A 17,890-nucleotide genomic window follows, 5' to 3' on the forward strand; every position below is an offset into this window, starting at 1 on the left:
GCCACCTCAGCTGTCTTAGTGACAGACAAGATGGCATCCACAGTAGATTTGCCTTTTCGGAAGCCGAATTGGTTCCTTGACAGACCGTTTGTACCCTCCGTGTACTGTACGAGTCTGTTAAGGATAACCCTCTCCAGCACCTTGCCGGAGTATCGAGTAGACAGATCGGCCTATATGACGAGGGGACACCCGGAGGTTTTCCCGGAGGTTTTCCCGGCTTGGGCAATAGGACCAGGTTCTGTCGCTTCCATCTGTCCGGGAAGTGGCCAGCTTCCAAGCATCTATTCATTACTGCCCCGAATAATTCGGCAGCCTCTAGAATAGCCGCTTTAATGGCCATATTCGGGATACCGTCTGGCCCCGGTGCCTTGCTCACCTTTAGGGATTTAGCTATATCGATGAGTTCCTCGTTCGTAACCGTCACTTCCTCCCCGACCTCCAAACCGCCGTCGCCCACGTTACTTTGGATGTTCGGCTGGGAGGCCGACCATCCTACGCTATGGTCTGAGATACTGGAACGTCGGCCGTGGGACGACTCAGCGGCCTGGGGCCAGGGACTTGGCTCGTGGCGCGGAAAGAGGCCCTCGATGATCCGCTCCAGCATCTCTGGTGATTGCTCAGCGGGCGCCATCACGCCCTTGGTCTTTGCCATTACGACCCTGTAGGCATCACCCCACGGGTTCGCATTGGCACTAGCACATAACCTTTCAAAGCAGTCTCGTTTACTAGCTTTTATCCCACTCTTAAGCGCTGCGCGTGCAGCAACAAGTGCTACTCAACATTCAACCCTGCCTTCGTCCGAACGAGCTCTTTGCATAATTCTCCTCGCACGAAAGCAGGCTCCGCGGAGTTCCGCAATTTCATCTGTCCACCAGTAAGCCGGTGACCTGCCATACCTAGGTCGACCTTTCCTAGGCATGGTAGCGTCACACGATCGCGACAGTACCTCAACCAAATGATCAGCGTTCGGATCGGGCATACCGCGATCACCGCACTCTCTCCGGATCGCTTCCACAAATACTTCGGGATCGAAGTATGATGTCTTCCATCCACGGATGGTTGAAGTGTTGGCTCTACTCGCCACCTGCCGCCTCGTTATCTGACCGACACCATAGCGGACCGCCTGATGGTCACTGTGAGTGTAGCCATTGTCTACCCTCCAGTCTCCTATCAGACCAGGACTGCCAAATGTCACGTCGATGATAGACTCCGCACCGTTCCTACTGAAGGTACTTGTGGTGCCGACGTTGGCCAAATCTACGTTGAGCTTTGCCAGAGCCTCAAGCAGAATCCGACCCCTATAGTTTGAGCGACGACTTCCCCACTCTACCGCCCAAGCGTTAAAGTCTCCCGCCAAAACCACCGGCCTTAGACCAGTCAGCACAACTGATACTCGGTCTACCATCCGCGTAAACTGCTCACATTTGTCTTAGGCATCGTACTGGTCTACCTTGTAACCAAGCTAATACGTCCAGAACGGAGAGTGATCGGAATAAAAAGGAAGCTAAAAGAACCGGAGGCGCCCAAAAGCGACCTACAAGTTTGATAGCTAACTCCGATGGACTCTCCTTCAGGGATGTGGATAGCATAATGGAAGTTGGAATAATCCTAAGGACTATCTTAGCAAGCAAATGACTACGGTATATTTTATTGCCGCGCAGAATGTTCTACAAAAAACTGAAGAACAAAGACACGTATTAGTAAGCCCGAAGCTTGCAAAATGCAGCCGTAAAAATAGTTACCCGGTTTTATATAAAGATCGAGCAACTGAGATATGGCTAAAGGATGCAACTCGGTCACTTGCTAAACTGAACTTGCATATTTGGCGTACGGCTCCGCCTAAAAAGAATGAGGAGCGAATATCCAATAAAAATGAAGCCAATTGAGTGTTTGCAGACTAACCTTCATCACGCTAGAGGCGCTTCGGCGGTCCTAAGTAGGAGGTTTAATAAAGAGGGTTTGGACATGGCATTGCTACAAGAGCCATGGTCCAACAAAGGAAAAATACACGAAATTCAAATGCAAAGATGTAAGTTGTTCTATGACGAGAATCAAAACTCGCCCAGAACAGCAGTTCTCGTCAATAATACGTTGAAATGCTATCCGTAATAGATTCATTAAACGCGATATCGTTGCGGTCATGATGGAGGTACCAACCATCAAAGGGAAAACTGAAGTCGTAGTCGCTTCCGCATACTTTTCTGGTGATGTTTCTGTGGTGCCTCCTCCTGAAATCGCATCGTTTGTTAAATACTGCCGCGAAGTTAATAAGTCGTTTATCATTGCATGTGACGCAAACGCTCACCACACAGTCTGGGGCAGTACCGACATAAATGCAAGAGGTGAAAATCTTCTTGAATACCTGTCATCAAACAATATAGATATATGCAATTTGGGTAATAAACCCACATTTTCAAATGTAATCAGAGAAGAAGTACTGGACTTGACACTTTGCAACTCTGCAATTTCTGCGAAAATTCGAAATTGGCATGTCTGAGATGAAACTTCACTATCTGATCATAAACACATCATGTTTGAATGGGGTGGAGGCGACACTATGCCTGTGACATTTCGTGATCCAAGGAAAACAAACTGGGATCAGTTTGCTCATCACTTAAACTCAAACACACTTACAACGTGTAATATTGATTCGAGTCAACAACTTGAATCATTTTTTCAAAAATTAAATGAAGTGATTCTTAATGCTTACAACAATAGTTGTCCTATCAAACATTCGTCCTCTAACAGGAATGTACCGTGGTGGAATCTGAAGTTGGAACGTCTTAGGAAAAGTACTCGAAAAATGTTCAATTTAGCCAAACATACGTAAAATTGGACTGAATATAGGAAAGCTACTAACTGAGTATAATAAAGAAATAAGGAAATCTAAGAGGAAATCTTGGATGCTAACATGCGAAACCATAAATAATACACCAACAGTTGCAAGACTACAGAAAACCTTTGCAAAAAATCACACAACCGAATTAGGCAATCTTAAGTATCAAGACGGAGATTTTACTAAAAATCCAGGTGACACTTTAAACTTGATGATGGAAACACATTTTCCGGGCTCAACTGTGTATGTGGTCTCGGAAGGTATAGGTGTAGAAAGTTGTTCTACAGAGATTTTCTCAGAATCTAGTAGAGCAGACGGTATAGTACAGATGTATCTGACGAAATCTTTACAACAGCGAGAGTGGCAAATGCTGTAAGATCATTTCAGCTATTTAAATCTGCAGGTGTTGACGGAGTATTTCCAGCACTGCTTCAAAAAGGTGAAGCAGTCCTGGTACCGGCGCTCATGCAGATTTTTAGGGCAATTTTAAGACTCAAATACATTCCATCGAAATGGAGACCAGTTGAGGTCATTTTCATACCGAAAGCTGGTAAGAGAGACAGGACGAATCCCAAATCCTTCAGACCTATCAGTCTATCTTCGGTTCTACTGAAGACAATGGAAAAAGTTCTGAAAGATTATGTCGATTCAACATACTTGCAATCATATCCATTATCTGAATATCAGTTTGCATATCAATCTGGTAGTTCAACAGTAACAGCACTTCATACGCTTGTAGGTAAAATTGAGAAATCGCTTTCAGTAAAGAAAAATTGCGCTTTGTTCTTTCCTGGATATTGAAGGAGCTTTCGACAATACTTCCTATTCATCTATGAAAGATGCTATGAAACGAAGAAAATATAATACGCACATAATCGACTGGATTCATACCATGCTGGCAAAAAGAGAAATCACTTCTGAGCTTGGAGGGTCCTCTATGACAATAAAGGCAATGAAGGGATATCCACAAGGAGAAGTTCTTTCACCACTTTTGTGGTCTTTAGTTGTAGATGATCTACTTAGGAGTCTAGAAGCCGAAGGTTTCGAAGTTGTCGGCTTTGCAGATGACCTTGTCATCATGGTGAGAGGAAAATTTGATAACATAGTTTCGGAAAGAATGCAACAGGCTCTAAGGTTTACCCAATCTTGGTGTAAGAAGGAGGGCTTAAGCATTAATCCGACAAAAATCGTAATTGTCCCTTTCACTAAAAGGAGAAAACTCAACTTAAAGCTTCTCAAGATTGAAGGAAAGCAAATAAAATTTAGTGAACAGGCAAAATTCTTAGGTTTAATTCTGGACGCAAAGCTAAACTGGAATGCACATCTCGGCGTTGCGATAAACAAGGCAGTCAGTGCATTGTGGCTATGTTCAAAAACCATCGGAAAGAAATGGGGCTTAAAGCCAAAAATGATAATGTGGATCTACACATCTATTTTAAAACCGAAAGTTACGTATGCTTCGTTAGTCTGGTGGCCAAAAACAAAGGAGGCTACTGCTGAATCAAAGCTAGCAAAACTTCAACGATTTGCATGCATTGCAATAACCGGAGCAATGCGTAGTACTCCATCGAAAGCATTAGATGCAATTCTCAATCTGCTTCCTTTGCATGAATTTGTGCAATTGGAAGCAGAGAGATGTGCTCTGAGGCTTAATAAATTTAAAAATGTTTCATCGGATCATTCCGGTCACATGAGCATTCTGAATACTGAATTACTTTAAAATAGGGCCTGTGTTAAGTATGAATGGAGATTGGATGAAACCGGAGGATAACTATGACACTCCCTACAAAGTGTGCGAAACATCGCGCCACGATTGGGAGGTTGGAGTTCCTATGGTTCGTCAAGGCTCAACGATATTTTTCACTGATGGCTCAAAAATTGGTTCAAAAACTGGTGCTGGAATCTATGGCCCTGGAACAAACATATCAGTGGCAATGGGAATATGGCCAACTGTGTTTCAGGCGAGGATTTTTGCAATAATTGAATGTGTAACTGTTTGCTTGAGGAGGAAATATAAACACGCAAATATTTGCATCTTCTCTGATAGTCAAGCAGCACTGAAGGCACTAAGTGCTTGTAAATGTACTTCTAAAATAGTTTGGGATTGCATTCTTTCTTTGCGACGTCTATGTCAAATGAACTCAGACAATCTGTATTGGGTTCTAGGACACTGTGGCATTGAAGGCAATGAAATAGCAGACGACTTAGCAAAGGAAGGCTCTAACTCACAATTTATTGGTTCAGAGCCTTTTTGCGGAATATCAAATTGCGCAATAAAAATGAAACTTAGACGCTGGGAAGAACAAAAAGTGACAGCCAATTGGATGGCAGTCAGAGGATGTAACCAGTCCAAAAGATTTATAACTCCAAATGCAAAAACCACCAAAAAGCTCATAGAGCTCAATAAGAGAGCTCTTTGTACATACACTGGCCTAGTAACTGGGCACTGTCGGAGTAGATATCATTTTAAAAACATTGGTCGGGTTGGTAATGATATCTGTCGCTTTTGCAATCTTGAAAGTGAAACTTCGGAACATCTGTTATGCAGTTGTGGTGCGTTATATACGAACAGATTTAAATTTCTTGACAAGGGTTGTTTATCTCCCGGTGAGCTTTGGTCTGCTAATCCCGGGAAGGTTACTGGTTTCATAAATCATATCATACCTGACTGGGAACGTGTAGCGGCAAATGGCCAATCACTTGTATAATGGTGTTTGGTTTGCCTGACACGTACAGCAAATAAGGATATACTACAAAAGTTCAGTTCAATGGACAAAGTAGTCTAAGTCCCCCCTAACAAAAAAAAAAGGAATTTCTATGTATATGTGCATAACTCCAGGTAGCAGTTGAAGCAAAGCAGAATTTGATCAAGCGGGAAGGAATACGTGTGAGTTTTGTGCTTCTTGCTATAAAAACAGAAAAATTCACTCGTGACTTTTTTATGCATAGGATCAAGCTGACATGATTCACAGTTGATTTGGATTTTTGATGAGCTTTGAGATTTTGAGTTTTTAACATCACTGATCGTAGCAACTGGCCCTGCAATTGTCCTGCACTCTAACAGCTGGCTGCGAAGCCTGTCGTATAAAAACAGAAGGTCAAGTTTCGATAACGGAATGTAGCACCTAGGCTTTGCTTTTTTATACACGATACTTAAGTATTTAAGGTTGAATAACTTTTGAATAAAATGTTCGATTTCCAATAACTTGGTTTCACTTGTCGGCTTTAAACTAAAGTGACCAGTTTAAATGTGGGACTGAAAGCAGAGTCTATGCGGATTGGGTTAAAAATAAATGCGTCGAAGACCAAATACATGAACGAAGGAGGCTCAAAGGAAACAAACGCGCGCCTCCTGAAGACGATAACCATTTAGGATGACGAACTAGAAGTGGTAGATGAGTTCATGTATTTGGGATCGCTGATGAACGTGGACCGTGTCGTGAACCGAACTGCAACTGACGGTTCCTGCTGCCTGTCCGTAGCGACCGATCATAAACTGCCATCTGCTGTCGGCTGCAACTTATCCTGCTGGAGCCACCCTGCTGCCAAATCGTCCATCGCCAGTTGATTATCGCAAGCATCGAAACGAAAGGCACGATTTTCACCAAAGGTAGCCTACACAAAGCCTTAGCAGGTGACTTTGATAACCGTTGACGGCGACGAACTAGAAGTGGATAACATTTGGGATCGCTGGTGACCGCGGACAACAACACTAGTAAGGAAATCCAGTAGCGAATTCACCTTTGCCCCTCCCAAAACGCTACGATCAAGAAGCATATACCGCCATACGAAGCAATGTACAAAACCCTTATAAGGCCATTAGTTCTTTGCGGACTAGAAGTCGTGACGTTCATACACACATAAAATGCTTAGGTTTCAAAACTGACTCGAATGGTACCTGACACTCGGTCCACTGGATCTTCTTTCGATTTTAGGATTTCTGAATGATTATACTATATATTTATATTTATATGGGGTACGGAGGGTATTTTCAGACACAATTGCTTAATGGGCTAAAAATACCCTTCCGTATCCTAGCAGAAAGGAAAAACGTCAAAAACTGAGCAAATATATAGGGGATTGTCCCCTGTTGTGAAACGGCCCGGTTGTGAAACACAAGTAGATTTTAATATTTTTATTATCCTAGTGCTGTTAAATTACTACCAACGCCTAGTCTCATAGTAATATAACTTTTGAGCAAACAACAGTCAAACTTCAATATTTACAATGTTTTGTAGGAAACGTGTTTGAAAAAACATACAATAAAGTTTTTTTGCATGTTTTGAGTAGAATCAATATATATATAGAATGCCAGTGTCGCTGTTTTTCTGCAGGACTCATTGTGGTAAACATGATGCTAACAATCTGTATCAAGTCTGTGAATCGGGAACTTCATTGTCAAAGTTGCTCATTGTTATTTATCTGTGCGCTGGTTGGTGCTGTCATCAATGCGCTCATCGCTGTGTTTTTATGCCAGTTAAATGTTTTTAATCGTTCTTTTTCTTTCCGTCCTAATGAATTGAATCTCACAACTGCGCCTTTTTGCACCGACTTTTTTAGAAATTTGAAGCAAGCGAAGTTTCCAATCACATTACTTGGTAGCCATATTTGAAATTTTAAACTGGTTGTCAAAGTTTGACAATGAGATTCCCCTTTTGATGAATCTCAGGCACACACACATATGTATACCGTGTACCCCCGTTGGTATGACCTTCTTTAATCTGAACAATTTTAATCTGTACCCCGGTGGTATGAATGCGTTCACATTAAAAACCGATCAAGCGTCACACACTATTGACGTTAAAGTTGACCGGTAAATTAAAAAAAAGCAAGAAATCTTAATGCGTTTCCTCTTGCTCCGGAGCTTTGGCAATGTAGCTCATATGCAACTTACCTCTTTCCAGCACTCAAAATAGACCATTTTAGTCGAAACTGCCGAGCCAATTTCGTCTTCTACAAATCGAACCTTTAGAATTCGCACATGTTTGAAATGTTTTCAAAACGTTTGTTTTCGTCAAATCAAAACAACAAGTTCATAGGGTGCGCGTCTTGCGCGTATGTGAAAATGAATAGAGTTACCAAATATTCAGATTAAAAATGAACTCGCCCAATCTGAACGAGCTGTTTTTCATATTAGCGGGGGTTGAGTGTACATTATCTGAACATGTGTGATCTTTACCACGCGCACTGCAGCGACACTGGCATTACTATATATAGTTTCCTTGTGTCTGACTGTAACGCTAGATCCAAGCAAGCTGGTAAATAAAAATTTTTCTGGACTCCAACACACGTTGTGAAGGTAACAACGATTTCAACAGTGGGTGGGTGGCCGAAATCGGCAATTTGATGGAATGCCACATAATGCGATACTAATATCAACAAGTCCTACGGGGGAACAAAAGAATTTGGATTTAAAACAATAATTGAAGCAAATGTCAACCGTTTAAGAGTAATGAAGCATTCTTAACGTGTGATTTGGCATATGTGATAATAAGGATAGCCTGCGATTTAATCAAGCTATAATTGCCAAAGCTGCCAAAGTAGTGCATACTCAATATAAAGCGCGAAGGCGCATATCCCGTTGAATATATTTATAACTACATTTACTTCTTTCGTAGTTCCTTACGAGAATGGTAGCTAAAACCCTTCCCGAGTCAGGTGGGGGATGATATCTGAATCACCCAGAGGTGATGTAGCGTATTTTCTTAAACAGTCAGATGTTTTATCAAGGACACATTCAAACTTTGGTTGTAAAAAACAAGAATTCATCAAAATGTGGTTATGTGAAACGTGTTGTTCCATGATTTAGTTCAAAGCTGAACTAAATATCGCGACCTGAAATATCGCAATATAAAATAACATAAATATTGAAAGTCTGCAAATTTAAGTTCTAAATTTAAGAGTTTAGTAGAAGTAGCTTTAGATATCTACTGCAAAGCATTTTCAAATTATTTCAAATTTTTTAATAGACAGGGTCGCAAAAAATCCGTGAGATTTCCAATATCCAAGACTTTACGTTGCGTTGACTCGATCTCAAGCAAATAACTAATCCAAGAGTTTGTCCGGTTTATAAAAACGAATGGTGTTTTTGTAGTTGTGGTCCAACAAGTGGTAGCGGATTATACAGCAAGCGTCTGCCTGGTATAATGCAATTAATATTTTCTGCAATCATAGTTTTGGCGAAACCGAATCTAAATTTTGTCTTGGTTCTAAAATTGAGTACTTCTTCGAAATGTTTTCCCTCGCAGCATGGTTCTCACAATTGGTAGCTTTTTGGTCATTCTGTTCCAAACCAAAAATTCAACATGAAAAAAGCAGGTTAGAAACCTAATTTTTTGTAATTTTTTATTGTTTGCAGAGTACATCTTTGCAAAAAGATACGATTTATATAAAAATCTCAATTTTGATAAAAATGATCAATGACTACTATGATTCGGAACGGCTCAATTATAAGGTTGCCAATTCTAAAGCTGTTTCATTAATAATTTTTAACACATGCTTTTTAATTGTAAACTATATTATTTTTTTACTATTTGATGGGACTTTCAACCGTTTGTTGGTTCGCCCCAATAAATCATATTACATTTTCAAAGGTTTTGGTATCGTGGTTAGCCACGACGGGTCCACCTAGTTCTATATATATTGATTATACTATGTTTTGCAATTGATTATTTTGTGTACCAAATGGAATAAAAAATGTCAAGTAAAAACCTATAAGTTTAGTTTTGGACCTCGATTTCATCACACAGACAAATTTTAGGTGAAATACTTGATTCAAAAATTATTATATAATTTTTTTTGCAATATGGCCTCCGCCCCGGTTATGGAACAGTCAAGTTCCCCGGTTGTGAAACATCTAGAAAATCAATTATTTTATACTTCATATGAATATACATAACTTTAATTGGGGCATTATGAGTCTTTATGGCAACAGGATTCATTTAGGTTTAGCAAAAACTCAATTGCTTGTAACACATGTATCAGGCCAGCGCATTTCAAATGTGCCAATATGACTGCTTGCTTTTTTACATGCATTTATTGCGATTCACATTTAGACGATTAAACTAAGAAATTGATCAATGATTTTGTATTTTTAGTATTTTACATGAATAAATGATTTTAATTTTTGGTTTTCTTTCGATATTTTTATATTTTCTTTTCTTTTATAACGATTTCCCGAAGTGTTTCACAACCGGGGACACTTTTTTAACCACAAAAAACATGTTTTGAAATTTTGCTATAACTTTTGTGTTTTAAACAAAAACATATACTCCCTTTGGCAAAAAGATAGGTATACGTTTAAACTTTCCAATGGTTTAAAAGATATAAAATTGGATGATCCGATCAAAAGCTATGGCTAAAAAACAAAACCTGTTTCATAACCGGGGACATAACCCTACATATTCTCTTTTAATACGCATTTTTAGAAAAAAGTAATAACAACTTTATTTTTTTTTAGGTATTTGAACGGATAAAAAGAGAAAAACCAGAATTATTTAAGAAACTTATTGCTGTGCAAGGTGATTTAACATCGGATGGACTTGGCATATCACCTGAAAATCATGAAAAGCTGATTAAAGAAACTGAAATAGTGTTCCACTGTGCAGCAACTTTGAAATTAGAAGCTAAATTGAAAGACGCTATCGATTTCAACACAACCGGTACAAAACGTGTATTGGACTTATGCAAGCAAATGAAAAAACTTCAAGTTATGCTTCACATGTCAACAGCATTCTGCTATTGTGACAAGGTCAGTGCGGAATATACATTTGGGTCATTCCACGCGAAGTGTCCGAGCCCCGTGTAATCTATCTTCACGAATTTGAACCAAATTTAGCCAGATTGTTCGTTTTCGGTCAGAAAGCGAAAATCGAAAATTTGGTGCCGATCGGACATTCCCTCGAACAATAGGTGCACCTCCATTTTCAAGGAAAATACACTCAAAAAAATCGACACGTCGCATCCACGTGAAAAATCATGTAAACTTCTGTACAGCAACTTACATGAACTTCATGTATTAGTTAATGGGAAAGTTGATCAAATTTGCCGGGATCGCACGTAAACTGGTTAGTATGAGAGCGAGTTACCAATAATTCATGTGAATGTTACATGAAAAGTGTGATGGATGAGAATTACCTATGTTATAACGTAAACTTGACGTGCCGATTTTTTTAGTGTACCCTTTTTTGTCAAAACCTCTTATTTTCTTTTGCTTATATCTCCGGAAGTATTGGGTATAGAAAGACATTATTTTCATATTTTGAAAGGAAATCAATCAAGAAATTCTAAAAAAATATTATTTTTAAGCACTAGTGCTGCCAAATATTTTTAAACTCAATTTGAAAACTAAATTTTCATTTTTCTCTCAATGAAGATAATTGGATCTAAAAAATTCCAACTGCATCGTGGTTTGCAGATTATTTTACATAAGAATCACTTATCGCCCTGAGGTATTCTTTGCCATTCCCGCGATACAGCGTTTTGAAATAAGCGATACCCCATTTTTATGTATTTTTTTTCTTTTGCTTATATCTCCGGCAGTATTAAGTTTAGAAAGACATTATTTTCACACTTTCAAAAGAAATCACCCAAGGAATTCGAAAAAGATATTATTTTTGAGCACCAGTGTTGCCAAATATTTTTAAACTCAATTTGAAAACTAAATTTACATTTTTCTCCGACAATTTTAACTCAAGAATTTCAACTATATATAGTATAAATGCTTTCCCGATATGGCAAAGTAATTTTACATTGCGTAGAGAATCACTACTTAAAAAAAATATTTTGCTCTTCGTTTTACATTGAAAATGGGAAACTGTTTGCTTTAATATGCTGCATCTCAGGATCGACAAAGAATACCTCTGGGCGATGAGTGATTCTTATGTAAAAAAATTTGCGGAACACAATGAAGTTGAAAATTTTCAGATAAAATTGTCTTCATTGAGAGAAAAATGTAAATTTAGTTTTCAAATTGAGTTTAAAAATGTTGACAGCACTGGTGCTCAAAAATAATACACTCAAAAAAAATCAGCACGTCAAGCAGTGTTACCAGGTCGATTGCCCATTTTCCCGCTGCCCAGAGATTGATTTCCCGCAGTCTAGAGTCAATTTCCGGCTAGAAATCCCGCTGAATCAAAATATATTCTTATATATTATTCTTTCGTTTCTGGTGCAGAATTAAAAATATTCATTTCAGTAAGGTTTGTATTTGAAATTAAGATGACCTGCTTAAATTGAGTGGTTTCAATTAAATGAACATTATGCAAATTTACTGCATTCGTCAGCATGAAGTTGTTGGCTTCAGGAAACAGAATAAGAAATATTTTGTTATCCCTCATATAATGACAGTTTACTACGAAATTTCGCAAGAATTATAAGATTAAGGAGTCTAAGAACACAGGCGAAAATTTCAAAAGAATCTTTTAGCACAAATTCTTTTTCTGTATCTGGCTATGATAAAAATCATGCAAAATTTTAGCAACGCTGGCAAATGGGTATGGTTTTTGATGACAAAAGAAGATATGTTTCAATCTTTATATTGCGCTTTTTGCACCATATTAGACTCCTGTGCAAAACATTTTTGCACAGTGAACATTTTTACACACTCATACATGGATTTTGTAACGCTTTGCACACTTATACTTGTACTGTTTTCATCTACTGTCATATAATTTATGGTGTTGAACAAATGTAAACATGATCAACATTATTGAATTTCACTACAAATATTTAGTAGTATTAGTGACTGCGAAAGTTTAACTGTCATTGGAATTATTTTGCAGAAGTTTAAGAATTCGTGCAATCATCAATAAGCACCCAAAAATCAAAAATATCTGTAAAGCGCATCGGCTCTTTGTTCTCGCTTATATTTTGTTTTAGCGCCGATTTTTTTTGGTTTTGTTATCATACAAATGTATATGTACTGATGTATATAGATACATAAGTGTTGTTTTGTTTCGAATTCATGAATCAGTTGGGTTTTGCCATTGGCAACGAATTAGTTTGTGGAAAAATGAGGAATACGCAAAACGGATTGTTTTGGTCGTCTTCTTTTTCAGTAAGCTCTAATGAGTATTTGTCAGAACTCATCCCATTCTAGGCAAAAACCACGGAGTTTTCTAATCAACAGAATATACTGAACCATCTGCCAATGCATGAGCAGACATTAGAATGTCAATAAACGAAGTGTTTTGATGTCAACCTCTCTTTCAGCACTCTTTTTGGCTAAAAAATATCGCTAAATCGAGATCCCGCTAAAAACCCGCTGAGTTATTTAAGAAAACCGCTAGATTCCCGCTAGCCGCTGTTTGGTTATTAAGTCCCGCTGTCCGACTTGATATCCCGCTAAATCTAGCGGGAAAACCGCTGATCTGGTAACGCTGACGTCAAGTTTACGTGAAAACATAGGTAATTCTCATCCATCACACTTTTCATGTAACAATCACGTGAATTGTTGGTAACTCGCACTCATACTAACCAGTTTACGTGCGATCCCGGTAAATTTGATCAATTTTCCCATTAACTAGTACATGAAGTTCACGTAAGTTGCTGTACAGAAGTTTACATGATTTTTCACGTGGATGCGACGTGTCGATTTTTTTGAGTGTATCTTTTTCGAATTCCTTGGTTGATTTCCTTTGAAAATGTGAAAATAGTATCTTTCAAAACTTTATATTTCCGGAGATATAAGCAAAAGAAAAAAAGAGGTTTTGACAAAATCGAGTATTTTCCTTAAAATTGGAGGCGCTCCCATTAATCGAAGGAATGTTCGATCCGTACCAAATTTTGAATTTTTACTTTCTGACCGAAAACGAACAATCTGGCAAAATTTGGTTCTAATCCGTGAAGGTCGATTCGTTTGAACTTTTTCTCGGTCACTTGGCCTGGAATGACCCATTTATGTAATTTACTTACTGATGTTTCTCCAATCGGTATTGAAGGAAGTGTTAAATGAGCGAGTATATGATTTTCATCATAGTCCCTATGACTTGATGCGAATTGCTGAATGGATGGATGAGAAGACATTGGATCAAATAACTCCAGATCTCCTTAAACCCCATCCTAATACCTATACGTACACGAAACGACTAAGTGAATGCCTTGTAAGAGATAACTATCCTCAACTACCTGCGTGCATTGTAAGACCTAGCATAGGTGAGTAGAATTCAATTCCGAAGTATTTCTTTTACAAATTAGACAAATGACTCTACACTCTATATTTCATTGCTAATATCTTTGTTTTCATTTTATTTAAGGACATATTACAAAAGATTTCTATTAAATAATAGTTGGGTTGTCAACTTTCTATTTTTTATTTTCCAGTTATTTTTATTTAGAGTTGTGTCATTAAGCATTTTTAATGTTTTATTAACTTTTAAAACTAAGTTAATAAAATTTAAAGAGAAAATATAAATTTGTTTGTGAAAATCGGTTCAATCATTCAAAAGTTATGAGTACTCTCCGTCAGATCTCGCTCTACCTGATCTAACCATCTTTCTCGATGCGATCCTGGCCGTCTTGTTCCTGCCGCATTTGAGGCAAACACCATTTTTGCAGGGGTTGTCCGGTATTCTTGCAATATGTCCTGCCCAAACCTAATCATGGCTATTTGTGACGTAGGGGGGAGGGGGGTATGAAGTTATGTGACGTCACATGAAAAAAAAATCAAATGGCAAGTTTATTCGGAGAATTATAATTAAGCCTTCATTTTAAGATACAACTATTGAAGGCTTGTATAAAATTAACGAACCGATGGATTTTAAAACGAATAGGGTGTGTTGCTGCTTCGTCATAATTGCCTATTTCCGTCTTATCCAACACAAATTATTAAAAATATCAGCATTTTTATGGCATACAATGCAAAACTAGTTATTCCCTAATATTTTAGTTTGTTTTCTATCATACCCGATCAATAAAAGTGAGCTGAGATCTATTTAAATGCTTTTTATCATTAAAGAAGTCCTACCAGCCAAATTTCCTAGGTTTTCTCATGCGACGAAGAAGAAAATGTCGACTAATCGTTTTAATTTCCGTCATTTATAAATGAAAATAACTTATGCAAGGCATTGTCGTTATTCTACAGCCAGAAAAACTTGGCTGACCTACAGAAATTTAGCAGAATAACATTAGGGGGTGAGAAGGAAAGGGGTGTAAGTGACAAAATTGAAAAAATCGAGATAATGGTAGGAAACGATACTTTGAGCGTGGTTGCTAAAAAATTCACGTCAAAATTTTACCGTTTGATGACTTTTTTTAGAATCATGAAAAAAACAGCAAAATAAAAGTTGGTTTTCACTTGGAAGGAAAGGGGTGTAAGTGCACTATATGAGCAATGCCAGCTCAACTAACAAAACGGTTTATCTTGAATATTTTTTATTGGGATGAAATTTTGCTAATATGTTGGACGCTACGCAAGGATTCATTTTCCATGTAACATAATTATTTTCGTCTGGGGTAACTTTTCAAAAAGGCGTATTTATAAACAAAACTTTTTTTTTCCAAAATATATCTTGAAAACTACTTTATTTGTTAAAAATGACGTCAACGGAAAAGTTGAAGGAAATTAAGCGTATTTTCGAAAAAAAAATACGCTGAAAGAAAAAACTTAGCAAAATCAAAATAAAAAGCATAAAACGTGAATTATCTCATAACATGTCCCCTCAGATTCGTCTCATCTTTATTAATGATAGGTTAAAACATGTTCTTAAATCTGGCGAAGAGCTACTAATGAGCACTCTATCGGATTTTTTGTTTTATTCTGACAATTTTTCAAAAATTTTCAAATTTTACTTATTTTTGTAAAATTAAAAAAAAAAGATCAAATTTTTCGCATAACAAATTGAACAAATTAGAGTGCTTTGAACACACTACCACTATAGCCGAGAATAATTGAACAAATTACGTCATATAAACTTATTTCTTAGGTTCAGCCGTTCTGAAGTTAGGCCATTACAAATATTTTATGAAGATTTTGATTTTAAGATGTCATGCCACTGAAGGGGATGGGGGAGCGAGAAACAAACAATGAGATTTTTTTAATCAGGCAAATCAGGAATTACATACAATTAGAATTCTAGGAAAATCGATGACTAACGATGTTTCCATTTCCGAAAAAAGTGATTACTAAGATCATGAGCCATGAGTAGTGCAAGATACAGCCTTCACAAGTACATTACATGTACGCTGTCGCCACGCAGTGAGACACTTATGTACTATTTTCCCTACTATTAGCAAGGCTGCTATAATAAAACCGTTTTCCCGGAGAAAGTAATATTTTTAGTGACTCATATCATGATATATAACGTATACGCATATACGTTAGCCCCGCCGATGACAAAATTCTGAACTATTTTTCATACCATCTTGAAGGTGATAATCACTTGTATAAACTTCTCGAAGACCACTACTTTCAAGGTAATCAGTAGCGTAAGTTACAGCGTATACTGTAATATTACATATATGGTAGCGCCACGTAGTGAGGCAATTCTGCACTATTTTCTATACCATCTGCAAGGCTGCTATTACTCAAACAACTTTGCCTAAGAAAGTAATACCTTAGGTTACATGAATAATAAGCTATAGCAAATAAAACGAGTTCGCATATACACTAGCGCTGCACGTTGAGAATATTCTGAACTATTTTAATTTAATTTAATTTCCGACATGACAGTCATTTGAACAACCTTCCCGAAGACTGCAACTTTCTTAATAGTCAGTAGCGTAGGATATAGCCTATACAAGAATATTACATCTGCACTAGCGCCACGTAGCACTGTGGTACCGCCATAGGCCAATAATCGAAAAAAAATTGTTTTGTTTTACGGTTTCTAAAATTTTTCCGGATCTGTTATAAACCCAAGAAGGTAAAAATAACATTTTCATCCAATATATTTGAGCGACAGTTCACATTTGAGCGTAAGATGTGATATAGTATTTGACATTTTCGATATAAGCTTGAAAAGCACGCGGTTTTTGGATTGTGCATATTGTCACCGTAAAGCAAATTTCAGCTGGTTTTCATCAAGGAACTTTGAAAAGCATCTATTTTTTACAAGTTGAGCTAGATATTCACTAGTATTTAATTCACTGTTGTGCGTGAGTGAAACAGAAGTTTTGTAGTTACAGAAAATCTAAAACATTCAAATTGAATTTAGTTTTTAACTATGATTCTACCCGAATCTAATCGTCAAATTACTATCTCCTGATTCATTTAAGTCTTAAAAATGAACCTGTGAAGGTTTTAGCTGCTAATACTTGCTAATGAGTTTGGCGCCTTCGATTTAAGGATTGATAGTTAAGAGGCATGGTACGATGACTTTGATCAAATTTTGATTCATTTTGCTATACAGCCTCTGTCAAGCAGAATTTGATAAAGTAATGTATGAGGAATTTCTAGAGCTAGTTATTGTGTACAATATTGCAGAACAAACTTTTACTGCATCTTTTGTATTTACAGTGCTACAATGCCGCTACTGTGTTGCTAACCAAATATACGTTCACTGGTTACCAAAGGGATAGGAGCCGTATAGCATCGTAAATACAAAAGATACAACAAAGTTTTGTGAAGAAAAATTGTAGATGATAACTAGCTCTATAAATGCCCTCTGCATAACTTTTTCGAATTCTGTTTGGCTGAAGCGGTACACTTAAATAATCAAAGTCGAGCCAAAGTGAGTGCGCCATGCTTGATAGTTGAGAAGAGGAATTGAGACAACTAATGATGGCAATACAGCGAACAAATTCTTGAAATGCTCTAAGATTAAAAATAATTGCTTTAAAAGTGAAATTACTTGAACGTTGCAGAACTATTTTGTAGCGCTCGTCCTCTGGGTACGCAATCAATACGGTAAAATTTAAGGAATAAGCTATAAACTGCTCGAATGCTGGTAGATGAATACTCATAATATTATCTTCTTCTATCTATTAAAAAATTGCTCATTTATAATCATTTATCACGTACTCGTTTCAATTGCAGAATTGTCTAAAGAAACAGCGGAATCTAATAGTAAAGTTGAATTGAAAGTTTTCGTTTGACTCATACCCGGGTAGCTACCG

The 17,890-nt window shown here is 37.6% G+C and overlaps 1 protein-coding gene across 2 annotated transcripts in view; it reads left to right on the forward strand.

Moving 5' to 3' along the window:
- Positions 1-17,890, forward strand: part of LOC128740423 (putative fatty acyl-CoA reductase CG5065) — an 82,435-nt gene that overhangs the window by 49,045 nt on the left and 15,500 nt on the right. For both annotated transcript variants that reach the window (XM_053835964.1, XM_053835962.1), the window contains exons 4-5: positions 10,296-10,586; positions 13,777-13,990. In XM_053835964.1, the coding sequence (XP_053691939.1) occupies positions 10,296-10,586; positions 13,777-13,990 (505 nt within the window). The remainder of the gene's footprint in view (positions 1-10,295; positions 10,587-13,776; positions 13,991-17,890) is intronic.

This window comes from Sabethes cyaneus, chromosome 3, assembly GCF_943734655.1.
Source record: "Sabethes cyaneus chromosome 3, idSabCyanKW18_F2, whole genome shotgun sequence".
In the NCBI taxonomy this organism is placed as follows: Eukaryota; Metazoa; Arthropoda; class Insecta; order Diptera; family Culicidae; genus Sabethes; species Sabethes cyaneus.